Below are 20,887 nucleotides of genomic sequence, written 5' to 3'. Positions count from 1 at the left end.
ATGCAGGATTCCAAAAGACAAGTCAGTGAGCATGGAAGAGCAAAGTCTGGGGCCATATTGGGCCAGAAACTTCTACCAGTGGTGGCCCTGGTTCAAGTCTAAGACTAATGTTACTGTTGACACTAATTTTATCATTGACAGCTTCTGCAAAAAGTTACAGAATAGAGACCTATGTTAAGGATAAAAAGCATTGATGCTACTAGGCAAAGAGCTAATTTGATATTTTTCTTTGTAAGATTTTGTCTTATGTTTATTTCTTTTAGCAATCATAACCATGAGTTCAATGCCAAAAATGTAGTTATTTTATTTAAAAAGTAAGGAATTGTACTTTACTAAATTTGTCAAAATCTCATAAGCTTCAGTTGAAGTTAAAAACTAATTCAATTTGTAAATGTATTTTTTTCTATTAGAAATAACATATTTTTTTCTGTATGTTACATCTACAGGGAATATTGCTGTTGTCCCAATTATCAAAACCATTGGTTTAGGCCTTGGAATATTAATCTGGGGATCTTTTAATGCCTTAACTGGCTGGGCAAGCTCAAGGTAACAGAAAACAATTTCTGTAAGATTCTCTACACTCATGTAAGACAAGTCGTAGGGATTGGGCTAGCTGAGAGGAATAATGGTTCTTAACCTCACAGAGATTATAGCTGGTAAGCCATACACATAAAATATGCTACTTATAATTATTCTTTGCTCTAAGTTCTAATATCTGGTCTAGATATTGGTTAAGATATAGTAAAGAATTATCTCCTTAGAACAGAAAAAGGAAGAGAGGAAGGGAACTGGTGTTTATTTTCCCTTTTTGTTGTGTGACAATTTGCTGGACACGTTATATGCATCATTCTCCTCTCATTTTTACAAAGATGAGGTAAGCACTACCTTATTAGAGAGCCACCAAAGAGGTTGACTAACCTGCTGAATATCACAGAATGAATAAGATATGCTTCAAATCCAGACCTTCTAGTCTTAAAGCACATCTTCTTTCTAGAGCCTGGGTCAGGGTCACCAAACCAGCCATTTTTATAAATAAAGTTTTCTTGTAACACAAACAAACCCATCCATTTACGTTTTGTCTATGACTGCTTTTACACTATAGTGGTAGAGTTGAGTAGACGGTCTGGCTCCCAAGAGACAATCTGGCTCCCAAAGCCTAAAGTGTTTACTCTCTGGCCCTTTAGCAAAAAGTATGCCAACCTCAGCTCCAGAGGGGTCCAACAGGGTCACCAGAAGCCATATGTGTCCATTTATATTCAAAGTTAAATTAATTAAAAGTTGATAAAATTAAACATTCAGTTTCACAGCCACACTACCCATATACCAAGAGCTCAATAGCCATATATGGCTAGAAATTACCCTGGTATACAGTGCACCAGTAGAAGTGCCCCATCATCATAGAAAGTTCTATTTGTGCTGCCCTTGTTAAGCATTAAAATGAACACTTAAGTGGAGTTTGGGAAGACAAGTAGAAGGGAAGATGTCAGGGTGCCTGGGTGACTCAGTCGGTTAAGCATCCGACTCTTGGTTTCAGCTCAGGTTATAATCTCACGGTTTGTGAGTTCGAGCCCCACATCGGGCTGTGTGCTGACAGTGTAGAGCCTGCTTGGAATTATCTCTCTCTCTCTCTCCCTCTCTCTCTCTCTCTCCCAAAATAAATAAATAAACTTAAAAAAAAGAAGAAGCAGGGAGGATGTCACCCTTACCTTACTTTTTGTTCTCCTCTTCCCTCTCAAAGCATTATAACAACCTCAGTAATAACAAAACAAACTGACCTCCAACCTTACAAGTGCTATTTTCTTTTGCTTTTTGTTATTGCCTCTTTCACTCTTGCCCTGAATGGTTCACAGTGATTGTTGGTAATCATCGCTATAAAGTCAAGCCATGAAAAAAAAAAAAAACAAAACAAAACAATTAAGGTGATGCCAAAAAGGAGTGATCTTTAACCAAGCAGTTATTTAAAAGTCTGTTTCATAAAAACTGAGAACAAATTGAGGGTTGATGGGGGGTAGGAGGGAGGGGAGGGTGGGTGATGGGTATTGAGGAGGGCACCTTTTGGGATGAGCACTGGGTGTTGTATGGAAAACAATCTGACAATAAATTTCGTATATTGAAAAAAAAAAGGCTGTTTCAATAAACCCTATACCAAATTGCAGCCAATGAATCGGCATTCAATTACTCAATCATTTATTTGTCTTCCTTCTTCCTTAGTCTTAATAAGAAAAGAACATCCAATTTTACATATACTAACTCATTGAATCTTCATATGAAGGAAGGTATATGTATAATAATTATACCGACCATATGGGTACCCCATTTTAAACATGGGGAATTGAGCACAGTAAACATAGTTAACTTATTCAAGTCACAGTTAGTAAGAGAGGGATTTAGGATTTGAATCCAGGAATCTGACCCTGAGTCCATGCTCTTTAAACACTATGATGAACACATTTTCAAAAAAATGTGATGTCACTTTCTCAATTCTAGGTTTGGCTGGTTTGGAATGGATGCAGAAGAAGTGTCAAAACCAGTGCTAAATTACATTGGAGCTGGATTATCGGTAGTAAGGTACACAGTCATTTCTAACTTAACCGTTCTTCCAGACATCTAGAATATCTTTCAGAGATCTCAGTGTGTTTACATTTTTTTAAGCCTGCATTTCATAAAAGTGACATGATTTGTCCTCAGATTCTTTATCTATATTCACAGATTTTGAGGACAAAAAGGGTCAGGTCTGGGGTCACAGGCCCTGTTTTAGTTCTCAAAAGCCCTGAGACTTCAGGAAAATCAGCTGCTTTGAAGCTCATTTTCATTATCTGTGACTTTTTAGAAAAATCACAGTACATAGCTCATGAATTAGAATCAAATGGCACATTATTTTGCAAACTAAAAAATACTATATAGGTGTGCCTGGGTGGCTCAGTCAGTTAAGTGTCCGACTTCAGCTCAGGTCATGATCTCACAGTTTGTGAGTTCGAGCCCTGCGTCGGGCTCTGTGCTGACAGCTCAGAGCCTGGAGCCTCCTTCAAATTCTGTGTCTCCCTCTCTCTCTGCCCCTCCCCCGCTCACACTCGGTTGCTCTCTCTCTCTCAAAAATAAATAAACATTAGAATTTTTTTAAATACTATATTAATAAATGTTATGATGCCCCTGGAATAGCCATTGATTCTCTCCTCTTAGCATTACTTGCTTATTCTTTGCCACCGAGTTTCCACATTCCTGCCACCTAATCTCTTCTTCTTACCCCAGTTAGATAACTACTGTCTCATGTATGAAAACACATATTCATATAAATATGTATTTGTGGATGTATCTGTATCTAGTGGTATGCACTATATGAATGAGGATGAAAATGACTTTAAATCTCTATATGGCAGTGGTCAATCAATAAAACTCCAACAGGAATTAGGTCACCTTAAATTCAGTCCCCTTTCCTTTCTCGACTCCATTTATATACCCTGTCAGTGCTTCACATAATGGATGGCACTGCCTGGAAAGATTTTAGTACTTTTTTATTCTTCAGGGACAGAACACTATATTTCTCTTCCTCCTGCAATGATGGCTTTTCCCCAGCCACATTCAGGAACAATCTCTTTGTCATTGAAATGTTGCCTAAGAGAGTGGTTCCAGGCCAATTGGAGAAGAAATAACATAGATTATTCTAAAATAGCAGATTCCTGACATTTTTGGCTAGAGGTGATTTTATGTATTTTGTACAATTCATACAGCATACTAGCTTTGAACATCTCTCTCAAAAACAATTTCTTTACACCCCCAAATTGTAATGCAGCAGGCCTTAGGTTTGACTTAATGGTAATTTCAGGCCAATTTACTCAGTCCATCAGGCATTGTTTCTCTCCATGTTTCTTCTTTCTTTAGAAAGTGCACATTCTCTAAAATTGCAAATTATTCATGTTCTACCACTTCTACACGTATGACCTTGGGCGAATCTCTTAATTTCTCCAAGCCTTGGTTTCTTCATCTGGTGTTAAAGTGGGGATAATAATTGTGCCAGCTTTGTCAGATATTTTGAAGAGGAAATGAATAGAAATATGTTACGTGCTTTGTATATTGCTAGACACATGGCTAATCCTCTATAAATTGGGTAATTTTTATTATAATAATCATACTTTTATTAATAACTGGTTCATGTTCAATTACTGTTTTCCCCGTGGGCATGTGTTGTTCAACTCTGTGGTAAACTAGTCAGTGCACCTGGGGGATCACGCGGCTTGGTTTGAAGCTTGGTCTGTGGTACAGAAATGTAATGCTCTCTTCCTGCAGTGCATTCCAGCTCCCTTCTATGTTTCTTTACCAAGCAGCCCTTCTGGAAACTTTCATTTCATCATTTTAACTCAGTTAAATCTCAAAGGGCATCCACTGAAAAATCTTGGAGTTTCATGGCCAGTATAAGGAAATTTGGAATGCAGTCACATTTGTTTGGGATATTGCTTTTCTTTTTAAAACTGAAGCCATTGCTCCTATTGTCTATACAGTCCAGTTTTTAAAGGATTGGTTAGATTATTTCTAACCTTACATTTTTCCTATATGTAAGGTAAGTATCAGTCAGGTTCTACAACCAAAACCACTCTGTGTATTTTAAACAGCAGAGGATTTCACATAGGGAATTTTTTTTACAAAATTGTGATAAGGCCCAGTGAAGCAGAAGGAGAAGGGGCTCTTCCCAAAGCCCTGGGGCTCACTCTCCAATCAATACGGTTACCTCTGCCCTGAGTTACCACTGCTCCTGAAACCACCAGAGCCACCATCAAAACAAAATGGCTTCCCCCAACCTTTAAGCCTATCTGTATGCCTCCCCTTGGCAAACCTAACTGCTAATACAGTTTGGGAAGATACAGTTTTCAGCCTTCTAGTATCCATGGTTCAGGAGAGAATATACAAGGGTGGGTGATGGGAGTAGAGCTAAAACTAAGAAACTTTAATGAAGATCCAGAAGTCAGAGTTCATAAAAAAGCAGATTTCCTTTCCAATTAAAAATGCTTTGGATTATCCTTGAGTCTGTTCCCTGTTTTTTTCTCACTTAACTTGCTTATCCTGGAGAGTCGTGTTGTGAGGAAATCCAATTTTTGTTTCTGGCCATTACTTTTCTTCAGAGCCACAGTCCTTATATCTAACTATGGACCAAGCTATACATTTCTATCTCTACATAGATGCCCCCCAGGCACCCCTCACACCCAATCTGAAGTGAGATAAGGCACGGAAGAGGACCCTGGTGGGTCAGGCACATGGTCAGCATTCCACAAACACTAGACTTTTAGTTCTTTTCTCTCTGCCTTCAGTATTTCGCAGTCCGAATTGCTTTTCTTTTTCTACCCTTCCCTGCAGACTCTTTCCTCTTCCTGTGTTTCCCCTCTTGTAGAATGTATTAGCCACAGTTATTCAAATTCAAAACCTTAGTCATCTTGAGTTTTTTTTCCTTTCATACCCCATCCTGTATCTAATCCTGCTGCAAAATTTTTTCTTAATGTTTCACAGGCTCTTCCTCTCCTTTCCACCAATTCCCTATGATATATCCACCTATATATGATTATAAAAATCTCTCACATCTACTTTCCCTAATTCCAGTTTTTCCTATTGCCGGATTAACTTGCTCGTATCTGCTATCAAATCAGTCATCATTCTTCTGGTTAAGAACCTTGGAAGACTCCCCATTGGATTCAGAATAAATCTGTCTCCTTAATCTGGCATGTCCTCCACAGTTACAGATTCAACCCTTCTTAGATCAGCCTTGTCCCTGTATTGTCAAGTCATTGAGTCAGGATTATTTAGCACAACATGCTGCAGACATTTCCCTCAGCCCTAAGACCCTTTCCTCAGCCTCTGTGGCCACCCTTACACATCAATGGAGATTTTCCACCTTATGTGTTGTTTTCTTGATTTCTTCCTAATTCGAATGAGTCATTCCTAAACTTCCACTGCATTTTGTATTTCTTCTATTACGGAAATTCTCAGGGTCTGTTTTATATTATTCATACAGTTCCTTTATCCTTGAACTTCGAGATCCTGAAGGGCAAAGTCTGTTATTTTCTGTTATACCATCTCTCCCACCATCACCATTAGACTTTGCCACAGTGCTTGACACTTAATAGCTGCTCAATAAAGGTTTGTTGAATTCAGTTGTGAGTGCACCAGTTTTACTAATAGTAAGTACTAATAGTAAGATGTATAGGGTCACAAATCTAGGGGGACTGGAAAGGTTGAAAATTTAGAGAAGCACCCATAGGTGAAACATATTGATTTTTTTTCCCATGCTTTTGACAATATTCATAGACTTTATCGTGAAACTTTGTGTCTGACACACTGTACCAAGTTCTGTAAGTCTGTAGCCCAAAAGACCTTGTGATCTATTTGGTTTTATGTTCACATACATAAATGTCATTACCTTGTCTTAATTTAGTGCCCTGTACCCCCTCTTGATCTAATCAAGATGACTTACCTATTTTATGACAAACACTACTCACACAAGCTAAGAACCACTGATTGCTTAGTCTTGATTTTTTTTTTCTCATGCTCAAAACTCCCTCTTCCGTCCAATAGACTCTTTATTTACTAACCTGTTTTGAGATTTTACCATGTTCCAAAAAGTACACTGAAAATTTTATGAATTCTTTTCTATAAAGAATTAAGTGGGTACACCCCCATTTCCTTAGATGAAAAAGTGGGTACATCCCCATTTCCTTAGATAAAAAAAGCTGAGGGTCAGAGAGGCTAACAGATTTGTTGCCGAGTCGTACAGTTGTTTGAAGAAACACTCGAAGACTTTCACTGGTATCCTTCAAGTATTTCTACCATCCTGTATTGTTATTACGAAGACACACTGGTCGATACAAAGTAGAGGGTTTTTACTGTAACTTTGTGAGGAAAATGCAGTTGAAATGTCTAATGATAGCTTTGCAAATTAACATGTATGTAAGCACATGTTTAACTAAGAAATACACATTTAATTAGGTTTTATGCATTCATTTTTACGGAGGGTTAAGTACTTTGAGAACTTTGAAGGATATCACATCTTCCATTGAATTAGAAAACCTGTAGAGAAAAAAGTTTACGAGGACTTGTGGTAAATGGTCTGGATTACGTGATGACTATCCTTAGTGTTGTGGGGATTCAGAGAAGAGGAAGATTCTGTGAGGACTGAGGTGGGAGGGAGGAGGGTTCTTCTCAAGTTCAGCACTTCAGTTCTTTAGTTTGGATAAGAAAAGGGGAGTTCATGGTGTGTCTAGCTAAGGAAGAAACACAAGCAGGAGCAGGTGGTTGGAGAGGGTGAAAGAGAAGCTGAAACGGACCAGTCAGGGATGAAAGTCCATGTGGAGAACTATGTCAAGTAGATTGTAAGGAACATAATGCAGAGAGTAATAAAATTCAAAAAGGAAAGTTAAATTTGCAATCGAAAAGAATATGGAACCATTCAAGATTTTAAAGCATGTGAGAGACTGAACTAAGGAAACTAAGAAATGTTCATTTGTATTTAAAAAATAACACATTATATGCACTATTGTGCACTTAGCTACCTACACTATTTCAGCATCATATGTACTTTGAAAGCTTATCTTGTCTTAACTTTTGAACAATGCAAGCATGTTTTTAAAAGGAATACCAAGGGGCATCTGGGTGGTTCAGTCGGTTAAACGTCGGACTTCAGCTCAAGTCATGATCTCACGGTCCATGAGTTCAAGCCCCACATCAGGCACTGTGCTGACAGCTCAGAGCCTGGAGCCTGCTTCGAATTCTGTGTCTCCCTCTCTGTCTGCCCCTCCCCTACTTGCACTCTGTCTCTCACTCAAAAGTAAATAAATAAATAAATAAATAAATAAATAAATAAAAACATAAAAAAAAATTTTAAAGGAATGACAAAAGTATACCAAAGTGTCAATTTTCTGAAGTTCATTCAGTATTTTAACACATTTTAACCTATTTGCATGGTTCAAAAGTCAATGTTAAGTGAAACATTTGTTACAAAGATACTGGACGTGAATAGACAATGCATTATGAGAGAATGCTAAACGGGAAAAAATCATCAGGCTTATGTGTGTGTGTTTTATTTGTTAAAATATACTCTGGAGATCTTTCCATATCAGAGCACAGAGGTCAGCCTCATTTCTTTTTTTGTAGCCATGTAGCATCCCATTGTGTAACCATGTGGCCTCATCTGAGTGTGGGTGTACCGTGTTCTAGGGCCCCAGAGTCTCCTCAGTGGGGATTGTATAGTTCTGCACTCACATCAGTGGTTATCTGTCTTCTATTGCTTGTCCACCTGAGGATGCTCTTAAACTTTTAGGGTTTTGTTGGCATCATAGGTGCAAAATAGTCATTCAAGGTGGTTTTCATTCAAGGTAATTTTTTACCATGTGATTCCAGAGTTAAGTAAGAATTAAAAGAAAGATGCAGCTATTGGCTGAAACAATAAAATCAAGAGAAAAATCTGAGTTGAGGGGAAATCTTGTAAGTTAAGCCTCTAACTTGTTGCAATTAAGGACAATGAGAGATGTCAAAGAGAATGGCGGTTCTAGAGAAATGGCAGGGCCACAGAAGAGGCAGTTTGGAAGTAATCATATCGTCAGGACTAGATTAAGCTGTTTTCTCATAAAATGCAGGCAGTTTGATATGAACCAGGCTTATGATAACCATCACTAAAATTTACTTTTGTTACAGTGCTTTCATATTTTTGTTCATCAAAAGCGAAATACCAAGTAGCACGAGTTCTGTGGACACCACACCGTTAATGACAGAGCATGTGAGTAGAATATGAAAAACCATATGATTTGAAACATAAAATTAAGGTAAAAGGGAAGTGCATAGATTTGAAACACAGATGGGAAAGTAGTTCTTTTTTTCCTTCATCCGGGCTGTCTAAAATATGTTTTCATATTACATATTTATTATAGTTAGGTCTAGGTAGTGATCCATCAAGATTGCCATAGGAAAGCTTTTCACCAATCACAGAGACCTACTTCTATCTATTATAGGTAGATCCCACTGGGAGATGTATAAACAAGCCCATATTTTGGAATGGCTTAAGGATTTCTGTAATAAGAAGACCCTAAAGGCTGAAGAAGAATGTGAAAGTTACTTTAGTAAGAGAGAGGAAGGAGGTCTGAAAGTAAGGCCCTGAGAGAGTAGTGGGAAATAGATCAAAGGCAGCCAGTGAAAGGATAAATCAAGTCATAGGGAAGTTGGAGTAAGACTTGATTTTCTTCCTTTTTCTCTTTTTGCCACATCCTTTTCCACTCAAAGATAAAGACAAGAAAGATGTAACAAATCACTGGTTGAGTTTGAAGAACCTAAATGAGTCTGGAGTAGCAAATCTAGATTAAATAGGGACAACATTTATAAGAGATCTGACAGAAGACAGGTTCCAGTGACCACATACACAGAAATGACTTCAGGGCGAACCCCCATTGCCATGAGCCCAGACTCTAGTCCTTCCTATTTCAAGTAGCCCTCCTAGCTGCCATGGCTCCATTGCTATCCAGATGCCCTCTGAAACTGGAATCCCACACCCCCACTGATGTACTGCCTCCCTGAGGGTGCTCCCTGTACTCCTTACTTCAAAATTAACATTTTCTTCTCTCTTCCCTCTTCCCCTATCAAAACCCTCATCAAATAAGGTGACTGAACCCTTAGTTAGGTTGAAAAAGTTAACTAATAATTAGCTGAAGTATAAGGGAAAGAGATTTGCTAACCCATAGACATCTCTATTCTGGAAAATGTCACAGAGAGAAGGGACAAATTGGGACTGAGTGAAGGAGCATTCCCATGTTCCTTGCCTACCCTATGGATTCAGATACCTCCTGAATCTTCAAACCACTCTTCAAGCCAAGAGAGAGAACTAGAAAAGAAATGCCACCTGGTACAAGATAAATTGTAGGCTAACTGCCTTAGATTTTCCTAAGCAAGATGGAGGGATATGAGCAAACCAAGTGTAAAGATACATAAGCAGCATGATTGGGTATTACACAACCATACATTATGAACTCCTCATCACAAAAGAAAGCAGTATTGCCAAAGGAAAACTTGACTTAACACATGATAAAGAATTCAAATCTTACTTCTTATCTCTTACAAGAGCAGTAAGAGTATTACATCAAGTAAACTTTAGCCAAAAGGCAAAGATGATCCTATTCAATATTATAAATATTATAAATTTGCCTATAATTTTTATTGACTCAGAATATTAACCTAATCATGAAACATGGCTGGACATGTTTTATTAATTCAGTTAAAAAAAAACAAAAACAAAAACTAAGAAAAGTGCCTATCAATCTTAGGTATTCCGTAGAAGAGTCTGAGTTTTCCTTGGTTCTAATTTTTTTAACAGATTACTAAAATATGCAAAAGAAACACAAGCATTGTTAACTTCTGTTACTTTTGATAGGTGTATCAAAGTAGCCATGTATTAAACTGAAAAAATTTAAACAGAGAAGTTGCCAACTGCCAAACCATTCTGAATGAAAGAGGAACAGAATCAGAAACATTTGAGTCTGGAGATATCCACAGAATCAGAATGCATAATGTCAATTGTTCATATTTTAAAGTATGTTTGGGAAAGAAGAGAAAAACACTGAAAATCTTTTTGTCACCAATGTGATTATCAAGGAATGCTGTTTTTGTTTTGGTTCATGCCAATATTTTCAATAGGTGATCAACAAAATTCAAGATCCCTGTCGTGACTATTCCTGGGTGGATAAACTCTCTACACTGCAACAGCGCATAGTGTAAGAAGAGGTTCCGTTATTCTCTTTCATATTTGGGTAAAGCAAGGATTACTGGAGTGAAGTGATACTCATCTGAGTTCAAGAAGAAAATGGTAACATAAGCTCTGACTCCTGTAGTTTGATGGTGGAGAGACCTTCTTGTCCTCTGCTGAGTTTTTAGGTACAGAGGTCCTTGATCTCAGTGTTTCATGGAATTCTTAAGCTACTGCAGTATCTCTGGCCAATAAGAAGCTGACTAAAGCAATCTCATTTTGCAACAATTTTGTGCCTAAAGTAAAAGAGGTAATATAGGCCACAGCACAGAGTGACCGATATGCTCTCAGCAATCACAGTCGAATTAGGCAATACACTTCTCTAATACTGCACTGCCCAGGAGGCCTGCCGTCCGCTGGAAGTCCCTACACTCATGTGTTAGACGATTTTATAATCTCACGATATTCATTTTCAAATATAGTAGTATACTCTGGGTCCATGTAGTTCTACCCCCCATAATCATAAAGACTGAGAGAGTTTGGCTTACCATCAGCCCCTGTGTTTTAGAGTTTCTTGTGGGACGTTTTTGGATTCGCAGAGCAATGTGAAAATGTGTAAGCATATAGCTTGCGATTTAGTCAATGACTGTTTTGGACCTTCTGTGGTGACACACATAAGCACTTTAAGAATATAAAGCATTTCCTCTGTTAGTATGTACACTATTCTCACAGTGGGAAAGAGGCAGTGCCTGGTGCATAACAAATGCTCGATGAATGTTTAAATCAGTTGAGTGAATGAAAGAATGAGCTCACAAATACGCTTTGGAAGATGAACATGTTGCTGTTTTTGCTTCGAAGTAAAACCGGTCTCTCAAAAAAACCACATTTTTTCGCAAAGTTTCTCCCTTCTTAAGGGATTGTTAAGAAAACCATTTTTAATGTATATTTATTTTTTAATTCTCAAGTTAGTTAACATACAGTGTAGTCTTGGCTTAAGGAGTTGAATCCAGTGATTCATCACATACATATGACACCCAGTGCTCCTTCCAATAAGTGCCCTCCTTAATGCCCGTCACCATTTAGCCCCCACCCCCATCAACCCTCAGTTTGTCCTCTATATTTAAGAGTCTCTCATGGTTTGCCTCTCTCTCTGTTTTTCCTTCCCTTCCCCTATGATCATCTGCTAAGTTTCCCAAATTCTACATATGAGTGAAATCATGTGATACCTGTCTTTCTCTGACCATTTTTGATTGTCTCATGATTGGCTAGACCTCATCTATTAGTCCAGTCTGTGCCTGGGATATTCCTTTCAGGACTGTGTGCTCCAGGCTTCACCAGGACACAGGGATTTCCAGTGTGGATAGAGCTGATTGGCCCTGTGAGCTCCTATTAAAATAAACTTTAAGAATATGTTTTTAAGCTTGGAAAGAAATGGATTTGGTTTTTGTTTGTTTGGCTTTGTTGTTTGTTTGGTTTTGGGTTGTTTTTTTTTTTTTTTTTGCCTAAAACTTTCCTGTTTCATGCCATTATCCTTTGTATTAACTTAAAGGGATTGTTCCAAAATATTAATCATCTCTCCTTAAGATTATTGGGAATACTTGCTTCATGTGAATAAGGCCCAAGTCTGAGGAGTCAACATGAACCCCGTGCTAAGATGAAATATTCTCTTTTTACAAAAAGTAATGTTTTACTGCAAATATCCAAATTATTTTATTAAATCAGCATTTCTTGACCATGCCATAGTTGACTAAGGCATAGCTGACATAGGCAAGTCTGTGGATTTCCATCATTGTTTTGAACAACCATGCATTTAGTATTTTGTCTATCCTAGCCCTGTGCTGGGTGTTATTGGTTAAAAAAGAAGCAGAGGGCATAGCATCAGTTCACAAATCGTTCATATTTAGAGAGCCAAGTTTATTATGATGGCAATTGTCCTATCTATGTAATGACAATTTACAATGATAATCCATTATAACTTCTGTAAATTGTGTACGTCCACTATTAAACAGTGGGGGACCAAAGCTTCAGTCTGTACCCTGATGCTGCTCTGACCCTGCAGGGTATTTCTTTGACTTTTGACAGTCATGGAGCTTGAGATAGATGAGTGATTTCTGCTTAACTGCTTGTGATTTATACTCTGAAGCATGCTTTTGTTATGATTCCATTTGTGTGTTTGTCAGAAATACTGCTGTGGGTCAAGATTAGCAGTGATGTATTTGTTTTTTAAGGGGCTGCAGTCTTGCAGTGATATCTGGAATACTCTACGGGTCTACGTTTGTGCCAATCATTTATATAAAGGACCACAGCAAAAGAAATGATAGCATATACACAGGGGCAAGCCAGTATGGTAAGAGTAAAACATTATTTTACTTTATAAATAAACTCCACACCTGTTTTTCTACTTAAGAATATAAAAAGAATGTGATTACGTAGTAAATCCTGGCACATAGATTTGATATTTTTCATTGTAAATGGTCACTAAAGATTAAAAGTAATAAAGGACTGTTTGAGTATTTTCACATGATCATCAAATATAAATATAATCAACTTTAGTCAGGATTTATATCAGCTACTTGGATGTTAACACATGGTTCCTGGCTTTATAGTAAGATTTAGAGATTATTTTCCAGTTAGTTAATCTCTGGGAAAATATGTACTCTTCTCTTAAAAAAAAAAAAAAAAAACTGAAGTGCGGTACATATCACTTTAAAATGAACTAAAGGTCAAAGTATAGCCTCGTTAGAGGATATTGTTTTTAAAGCTTAAAGTAGTGCATTGAAAAGCCCAACATAGGCTCCCAAGTTATCTCAGTTTCTAGTGATAGAATTAGTCTCTCTGGTATAAACTTAACACTATATGAAATAGCCTTGTACAGACTCATCAGGAGATGAAAGGGTGTCTACTGCAGCAGTCCTATCATTATGTTACAGCATAGTTTCCATCAATGAAATTATAAAAGAATGAGATTGTGGGTAATCAAGTTCTAAATTAGATGGTACTGAAAATGAATGTGATCTATGTTCAGATAAGGGAAAATTTGAAGGGCAAAAGTCATGAGGGAAAGACTGATAAAAAAAAAAAGCTGGTATTTGAACAACGTTAATTGAATGGATAGAGTGAAGAAGGAAGACCGTTGTTTCTTCCTTCCTTTTTATATTCAGCCCCATGAACACCACTCAAATTTTTTACTAACTTCTGTCTTTTTTATAAGACTTTATACAATACTTTTGGTGTTTTTATTCTTTTCATTTGTAAAGGAAAAAAAAAACAATAAAAATAGAGTAACATAGGATAAATTAAAAGAGGAGAAAAAAGAGTGAAAAAATAAAATGGAACCAGGAATGAGTCTAAACTCTGTGACACATCTGTACACTGGCTAGAAATGAACCATAAATTTTGCTCTAAGGTTTCTTATAGACACAAGGGAAATCAGATCAGTCCCACAAATCAGTGAATGCAAGATGAAAAGAACTAATTACCCAGGAGTACAGTTGTTCTTGGTCCTGGGACATAATAAACAATGTACTCAACAATCTCTTTATGTAAAAGTACAATCAATTCTTAGGGATCTATCCTATGACAATTTTAATGTAGTCTGGTATGAATACACCTTATTCCAATTTATTCAAAAATAATCCTATGGAGGTATAATTTTTTATTTCATTTATTTAACAAACACGTAAGTAGTACACGAACTGTGCTAGACACTGTTCCAAGCACATTACAATAATAACTCAGTTGACCCTCATAGCAAACTTTGGGTTAGATGCCATTATTATCCTTGTTTTACAGTTAAGAAAACTAAGAGAGAGATTAGGTAATTTGTCTGAGTCTCAAAGTTAGCAAGTAGTGGATTGAAGATCCCACCCAGGTGGTCTGTGCTTTTAAAAACTGTGTTATGTTGCCTCTTGTGGTGGTCCATAGATGTGTTGATCCAGAAGTAGGGTCTAAGATTTTAGAAGAATAGACAAACTCTTTGATGTTCAAGCTTTTCTCCTTAAACATGGCCACTCATCTTTGTCAAAATTTTAGTTGAGAGGAACATCCAATGTGGCCTTCCCAGCCAATAAGTTATAGTACACCCGTCTGTATGACTAGAGTACAACCTAATCAAACAATCAGTGGAACTGCAGTTTCTCAGATATTGGGCCACCATAATGTAATGAGATTTATAATAGATAATTGAATAAAACTCTCTTTGGGATAACTTCCTGAATATCCTTCCATATAACGTCATCTGCAACAGAGATGCTGGTCTCCAAATTGGTCACCATATAAAATTAGCACTCCCGTAATTTTTTCACACGCACCCCCCAAATACAGTCTACCTGGAGATTTGCTATAGCCATTGATAAAATTAAGTCTGAATACTATTCTTTTTTTAATGTTTATTTGTTTTTAAAGAGACAGAAAGAGAGCACGTGTGTGAGCAGGGGAGGGGCAGAGAGACAGGGAGAGAGAGAGTCCCAAGCAGGCTCTGCACTCTCAACATAGAGCCCAACGCAGGGCTCAGTCTCATGTACCATGAGGTCATGATGGGAGGCAAAATCAAGAGTCAGATGCTTAACAGACTGAGCCACCTAGGCACCCCAGTCTGAATACAATTCTTAAAAAGAAGATCGTATTCACATAATGTTTATAGTTTCTTATTTATCTTTCCAAGATAATCATAAAAAAGTCTTTTAGACTTGATTATAATAACTAATTTACCACTTTATATTTCTAAGTTTTAAATATGTTAATTTAATTCCATATAAACAGCATGTAGAAAACTAGGATAATAAAATATAATTAATGACTGTTTACTTTTAAGGTTAATTTTGGTGGATTTGTTTTATTATTAGAACCTTAAATATATTTGAAATGAATGACACATTTGAGAGTTTTATAATATGTATTTTCAGATTTAGACTATGTTTTTGCACACTTCAGTGGCATCTTTCTTACAAGTACAGTCTACTTTTTCGCCTACTGTATAGCCATGAAAAATAACCCTAAGCTATATCCTGAAGCAGTCTTGCCAGGTAAGAATATTTACTATAAAAAAATCTTACTCTGTGAGAGTACACTCACTTAGTTTGATTAATTGTCGTCTGGAAACCAAGCCATCCTGTGTGTGTGTGTCTGTGTATATGTTCATTCCCTAATCGCTTTGACCCAACTCACAACTAAATATGAAGGATTTAAAAGCCATGAAACTGGATATGAAATACTAGTCATCACAGAACCTGAAACTTGAGCAGTGAATCTAAGATCCACTGGTTTCCTACACCAGAATACCTTGTAAATTTACCATCAGACTTTATTATTTCTTCTTCATTACCTCAGGATGTTTATTAAAAGTCAGAGTCCTATGACTATTTTTTTAAAGTGTCAACAAATAGAAATTTGTAGTCACTTAGGTCAACAAACATTTTCTCTGAAAAATAAGAAGAAGCCGTTTTAGAGTTTGAAAAAAGCATATGTTGAATCGCATGCTTTGGGCTTAATCCATTTGGCATTGTTGGTAAAAAATACATACACTTTCTCACTTATTTTAGAGTTTGCCATAATGCAATTTGGGACATAAGTCCACAAGCAAAATTTTTTTAAGAACAAAATAAAACATATGTCAGAGATTCATTTTGAATACCTGATTCAGTAAAGTCAATGTGTGCTGCTATACCATTATAAAAAATGATAAGATATGTACTGAACACTTAGCTAAACTATCCTGAAATTTATATCTGGTATTTTCTTTCAAATTCTAGGAGGCTTTTTTTTTTCCCCCTTAGCTGTAAGCATCTTTATGTTTATAGTTTAGCATAAATGGTGTTCACAGAGCATGCTCAGATCCAGTATCGTCCCTTGGTCCTTCTCCACTACCCAATCTTTACCTCAACCACAACATTAGGTATTTTATTTAATGTCAAGAAAGTGAAAAAATTGATAATTATACCCACAGCCATCAAAAGCAAAAAAAAAAAAAAAAAATGACTTGGTTTCCAAAATTATCATAAAACACAGCTCAAAAATCCATGTTGGCCGACAATGTCAATGGGAATGCGTTGATATGAGCAACTTAATATTCCTGCTGTATCTAGAGCATGGATTTTTCAGGAGAGGAACGTGGCTTGTAAGTGTGCACTGTTTGTGTGTGTTTCAGGTTTCCTGTCAGGAGCTCTTTGGGCAATAGCTACCTGCTGTTGGTTCATAGCTAACCACTCTCTCAGTGCTGTGGTCAGTTTTCCAATAATCACTGCTGTAAGTAGCTAACTCGTCTTTCCCCAGTTTTGTTTTTTAAAGGTAAATCTGATTTTTCTGAAACAACCCTAGTGAATCACTGAGGACTGTCATGGAGTTTGATTTTTTTAAGAGTACGATGTGTATAATAGTTTCATGTGGATTCACCAGCAGCCTCTGGTCTCATGTCCTTGACCACTAAGGGAACATTGCTAACCTCATTTTAGCAGGTTTATTAATCGTTGATATCCTTGCAGTTTTTGTCTGGTCATTTTACCTAATGTTATTTTGGATACATTGTAATTTGCTGTTTATAACAATATTTATCTCTAGATGACAGTTTATAAATTAAAAATGCTCTTGTGTATATTCTGGCACTTGAAGCTCATGAAAACCTTGTGAGACAGAAAGTACTTCAGACTCCTCATGTGGAACTTCATCTGGTACTTTTTAAAGAAGGCTTTCAGGAAGTGCTAAAGCAAACTACTGTCTCTGGATGAGTTATATGATTAAACATCAAGTTTTGCGCTGTGCTTACGAAAGGGAGTTAATGGGGTAGCTAATTCTTTTTAACATATTATTTCCTCAGAAGAGACCATTTATTTTCTGGCACTAAATTCTTAATAGAATGTATCACATGGGGCCTTTTACAGAGGACACTGAGTAACAATAAATAATATTCCTCAAACAAATTTACAGTAGACAGAGATTTGGTTTTTCTATCACTCTTTCTTGTATTAAATTATGGTAAAGACTTAGGACAAAACATTAAAGCCTAATTCAGTGGAAATAAATTGCTGAGGTAGGTGAGGTATGGGCAGATGGTCGGTGGGAGTAATCACTGTGGCTTTTGGAGACTTGCCTGTCTGAAGGACTGTTCTCGAATCACCGTGATATAAGCAAAGTCTTCTCACCCACCAGGTGGAGCTTCCTCTGGTGCCTGGGGTTTGTTACCTGGGGAAAACAGGTGTTCCTGGGAGTTGAGGGAATTGAGCAACATTACTACTAGGTTCTTGTTTGGTTTCACTTTCATTATTCTAGTCAAAAACAACCTTTTCCACATGCAGACAAGATTCAGTCTTTTCCTCAAGGATCTCATATTTTTCTTTATTTCATTTCTTGGGAGAACTAGATTTTTTTAACGTTTTTTTTAGTGGAAAATTTCAAACATACCCATTACCCAGCTTCAACAATAATAAATATGATCAATTTTATTTTATCAAAAGAGCACTTTTTTTTTTTTTTAATTCCGGGAGCACTGTTCTTCCCAGATACATATATTTCCACTGTTATGTACTCACTGGTAACTAGATTGTGAGTTTCTTGAAAGCAGCATCTATATTATTTATTAGCAAATGATAATTAAAAAGGAAGGAGGGAAGGAAGGAAGGGGGGAAGGAGGAAGGGAGGGAGGAAGGGAGGGAGGGAGGAAAGGAGGAAAGGAGGGAGGAGGGAAGAGAGAGAGGGAGGTGGGAGGGAAGAAAACAGAAGAAAAAAAACCCATGTAGCAGGAGCAAGCTTGTTCCCTCTGCTCTAAGTTTTCTCTGATTAATCTAAAAGCTGAATCAGTTTATTCAGAAGCTCGGCTTCTGAAGATAGCTCAAGCTCACCTCATTTTCAAAGGCTGATTTACAAATGTGCAATTTATATTCATTTTATGGAAGGAAAATATGCAATCCCAATTGCCAAAAAATCAGCTATATTTCTTATCCAAAACTCCTTCCTACCTGGCTCTCCTCTGCCTGAATCAAAGAGGATGTCCACACTTTGAACTGTGTTTGCATTATGTTTAGCAAAGCACCATTCCTATAACCACATCACTCCCTACAATAACCCTTAGACCACGTCTAAACTAATATTTAGGAAATCATCACCCAAAAAGCCTCAAAGGGCAATGATACCTTTTGGCATTGTCTTCTATTATGTTCTCTGAATGGATATAAATTTTCAGATTAGAGAGGATAAAATTCTTGAGTGATTGGCATGATAACATTAATATTATATCCCCCATTCTATTGTTTCCTCTTATCCTGTCCCAAGTCAGTGTGGAATTGCCTGAAGGACGCAGATGCTTCTTGTTTGATTTGGATTTTGAGGCTTAGGACCTTACGTCACTGATAAAAGACAGTTCCTTTGACCTAGTTCTCTGGCTCTTTTGATGTTGAAACTTCCAGATGCTGATAAACAGAGTAATGTATTTTTATTGCTTCGCTTACATACCGGGAGTAGAGTCCAACTTTGCTGACCCAGCCGTGTAGATGGTTGGAGTAGTGGAAGGGGAAAAACATGTTGGAATTGTTTATGTGAAACTCTTCCAGAGTTTGTGCAGAGCTTGAAAAGGAATCCTAAAAATGCTGATACAATACACCTTCTCCACAAAGACCAAATTCCAATTTTTTTTTCCTTCTCAGCTATAAAAAGTTAATAAACTTTAATAGCTAAAAGTTTCAAACTGCAGTATCATCCTTCCTACCTTACTTCTTCTCATTTCCTTTTCCTATATTATTTTATTCCTGTCTGAATAAACCTATTGCTTATTTATATTTACATGGCTTTTGTATCTCTCCATAATACTGTCATTAGCATTCGTTGGGATTTAACGTTAGACATAGTTCATCACCGTGCAATAGTATCAGTTTAAGAATTTTTTTTTTTAATTTTTTTTAACGTTTATTTATTTTTGAGAGAAAGAGAGCATGGGGTGGAGAGGGACAGAGAGAAAGGGAGACACAGAATCGGAAGCAGGCTCCAGGCTCTGAGCTGTCAGCACAGAGCCCAACGCAGGGCTTGAACTCACGAACCGTGAGACCATGACCTGAGCTGAAGTCGGATGCTCAACCGACTGAGCCACCCAGGCGCCACAAGAAATGTTTTAAAGTACATTATTGGCTGGGTCTCAGAGAACATACTACAGTTTCTTCAATTATGAGATTGCCTCATTCCCAAAAAAGTTATCAGTGGTTCCTACACTTACTTCTATTAATCCTATTTCTATTGTCCTAAGTTCGTTAGAAAAACATAAACTATTTGTTTTTTAAAATATTATAAGTAGATAACATTAAAGAAAAGTATTACATGGCACAAAATATTACAGCATCATCAATACAATAAATACAAAAATCATAAAGAAACAAAAAAATCTTTACTTTTTGCCTAATGCTACCTTGGTTAATGTTGAATTAGAGCTGAGATTATTAATAGTTTAAGCTGACAATATTGTTGTATTGTTTTCATGGCAAAAAGTTACTCAAAGCATAAGGTCATCTCTCCAATTTACTGTATGTAGAGTACACGTCACAGAAAAATAACTAATCTAATTAGAACTTTTCTTTTTATTTAAGGGTCCAGGATTTATAGCTGCAATGTGGGGTGTCTTCAAGTTTAAGGAAATACAGGTATGTACAAGAAAAGGGCAGATTTAGAAAACAGAGGTAGGTCCAGGTAAGAAAGGTATTTAATACTATGTGTAATACTATGTTTCTGTTATTTTTCTGAAAACTGTATGTGACTCCTAAGCCCAGGGCAGAAAACACATGAAAGGATTTAACAAGTGAAGATGTTCAAAATGTTATCATCCCTAACAAGGAAAGAAAATACTAAAGCTGTGATAATTATTATGAAACATATTTCTTTCCACCCCAGCCCCCAGTCCAAAAATGCTTTAGTTGGCTTTATTTTCCTTTAAGAGATTTTGGTTAAATAACCAATAAAATATGATGAGAAGGAAATTTTACTTAATGTAAAATCTGGCAGATAAACAAGATGAAAGATTTTTTTTATCCTAAGATTAAAATATCCCTGAGGCAAATGGACCTTGGGAATAGATTTTTCTGTTGGTTCTCATGTCTCTCAAAGGCTCCATAGCAAACCAGCAACTTTATAAGAAAATGGTGGGGTAGCAAGGGACTATTACCACTTCTCTTTCAAGTGTAAATGATGGCGATTTAAAATTGCATT

The 20,887-nt window shown here is 36.8% G+C and overlaps 1 protein-coding gene across 12 annotated transcripts in view; it reads left to right on the top strand.

Moving 5' to 3' along the window:
- The window catches only part of TMEM144 (transmembrane protein 144), a 63,194-nt gene that overhangs the window by 19,180 nt on the left and 23,127 nt on the right, over positions 1-20,887 (top strand). For all 12 annotated transcript variants that reach the window (XR_006201658.1, XR_006201659.1, XM_042935196.1 and 9 more), the window contains 8 exons: positions 447-546; positions 2,488-2,568; positions 8,674-8,755; positions 10,660-10,736; positions 12,937-13,055; positions 15,613-15,732; positions 16,854-16,951; positions 20,272-20,325. Coding sequence is in view for 10 of the 12 variants with exons in the window: in XM_042935196.1 (XP_042791130.1) it covers positions 447-546; positions 2,488-2,568; positions 8,674-8,755; positions 10,660-10,736; positions 12,937-13,055; positions 15,613-15,732; positions 16,854-16,951; positions 20,272-20,325 (731 nt within the window). In the remaining 2 variants the exon portion in view is untranslated. The remainder of the gene's footprint in view (positions 1-446; positions 547-2,487; positions 2,569-8,673; positions 8,756-10,659; positions 10,737-12,936; positions 13,056-15,612; positions 15,733-16,853; positions 16,952-20,271; positions 20,326-20,887) is intronic.

The sequence above is a fragment of the Panthera leo genome, chromosome B1 (genome assembly GCF_018350215.1).
Source record: "Panthera leo isolate Ple1 chromosome B1, P.leo_Ple1_pat1.1, whole genome shotgun sequence".
Taxonomy (NCBI): domain Eukaryota; kingdom Metazoa; phylum Chordata; class Mammalia; order Carnivora; family Felidae; genus Panthera; species Panthera leo.
The sequence above is the reverse complement of the archived record's forward strand: the minus strand, read 5'-3'. Positions and strand labels throughout refer to the sequence as shown.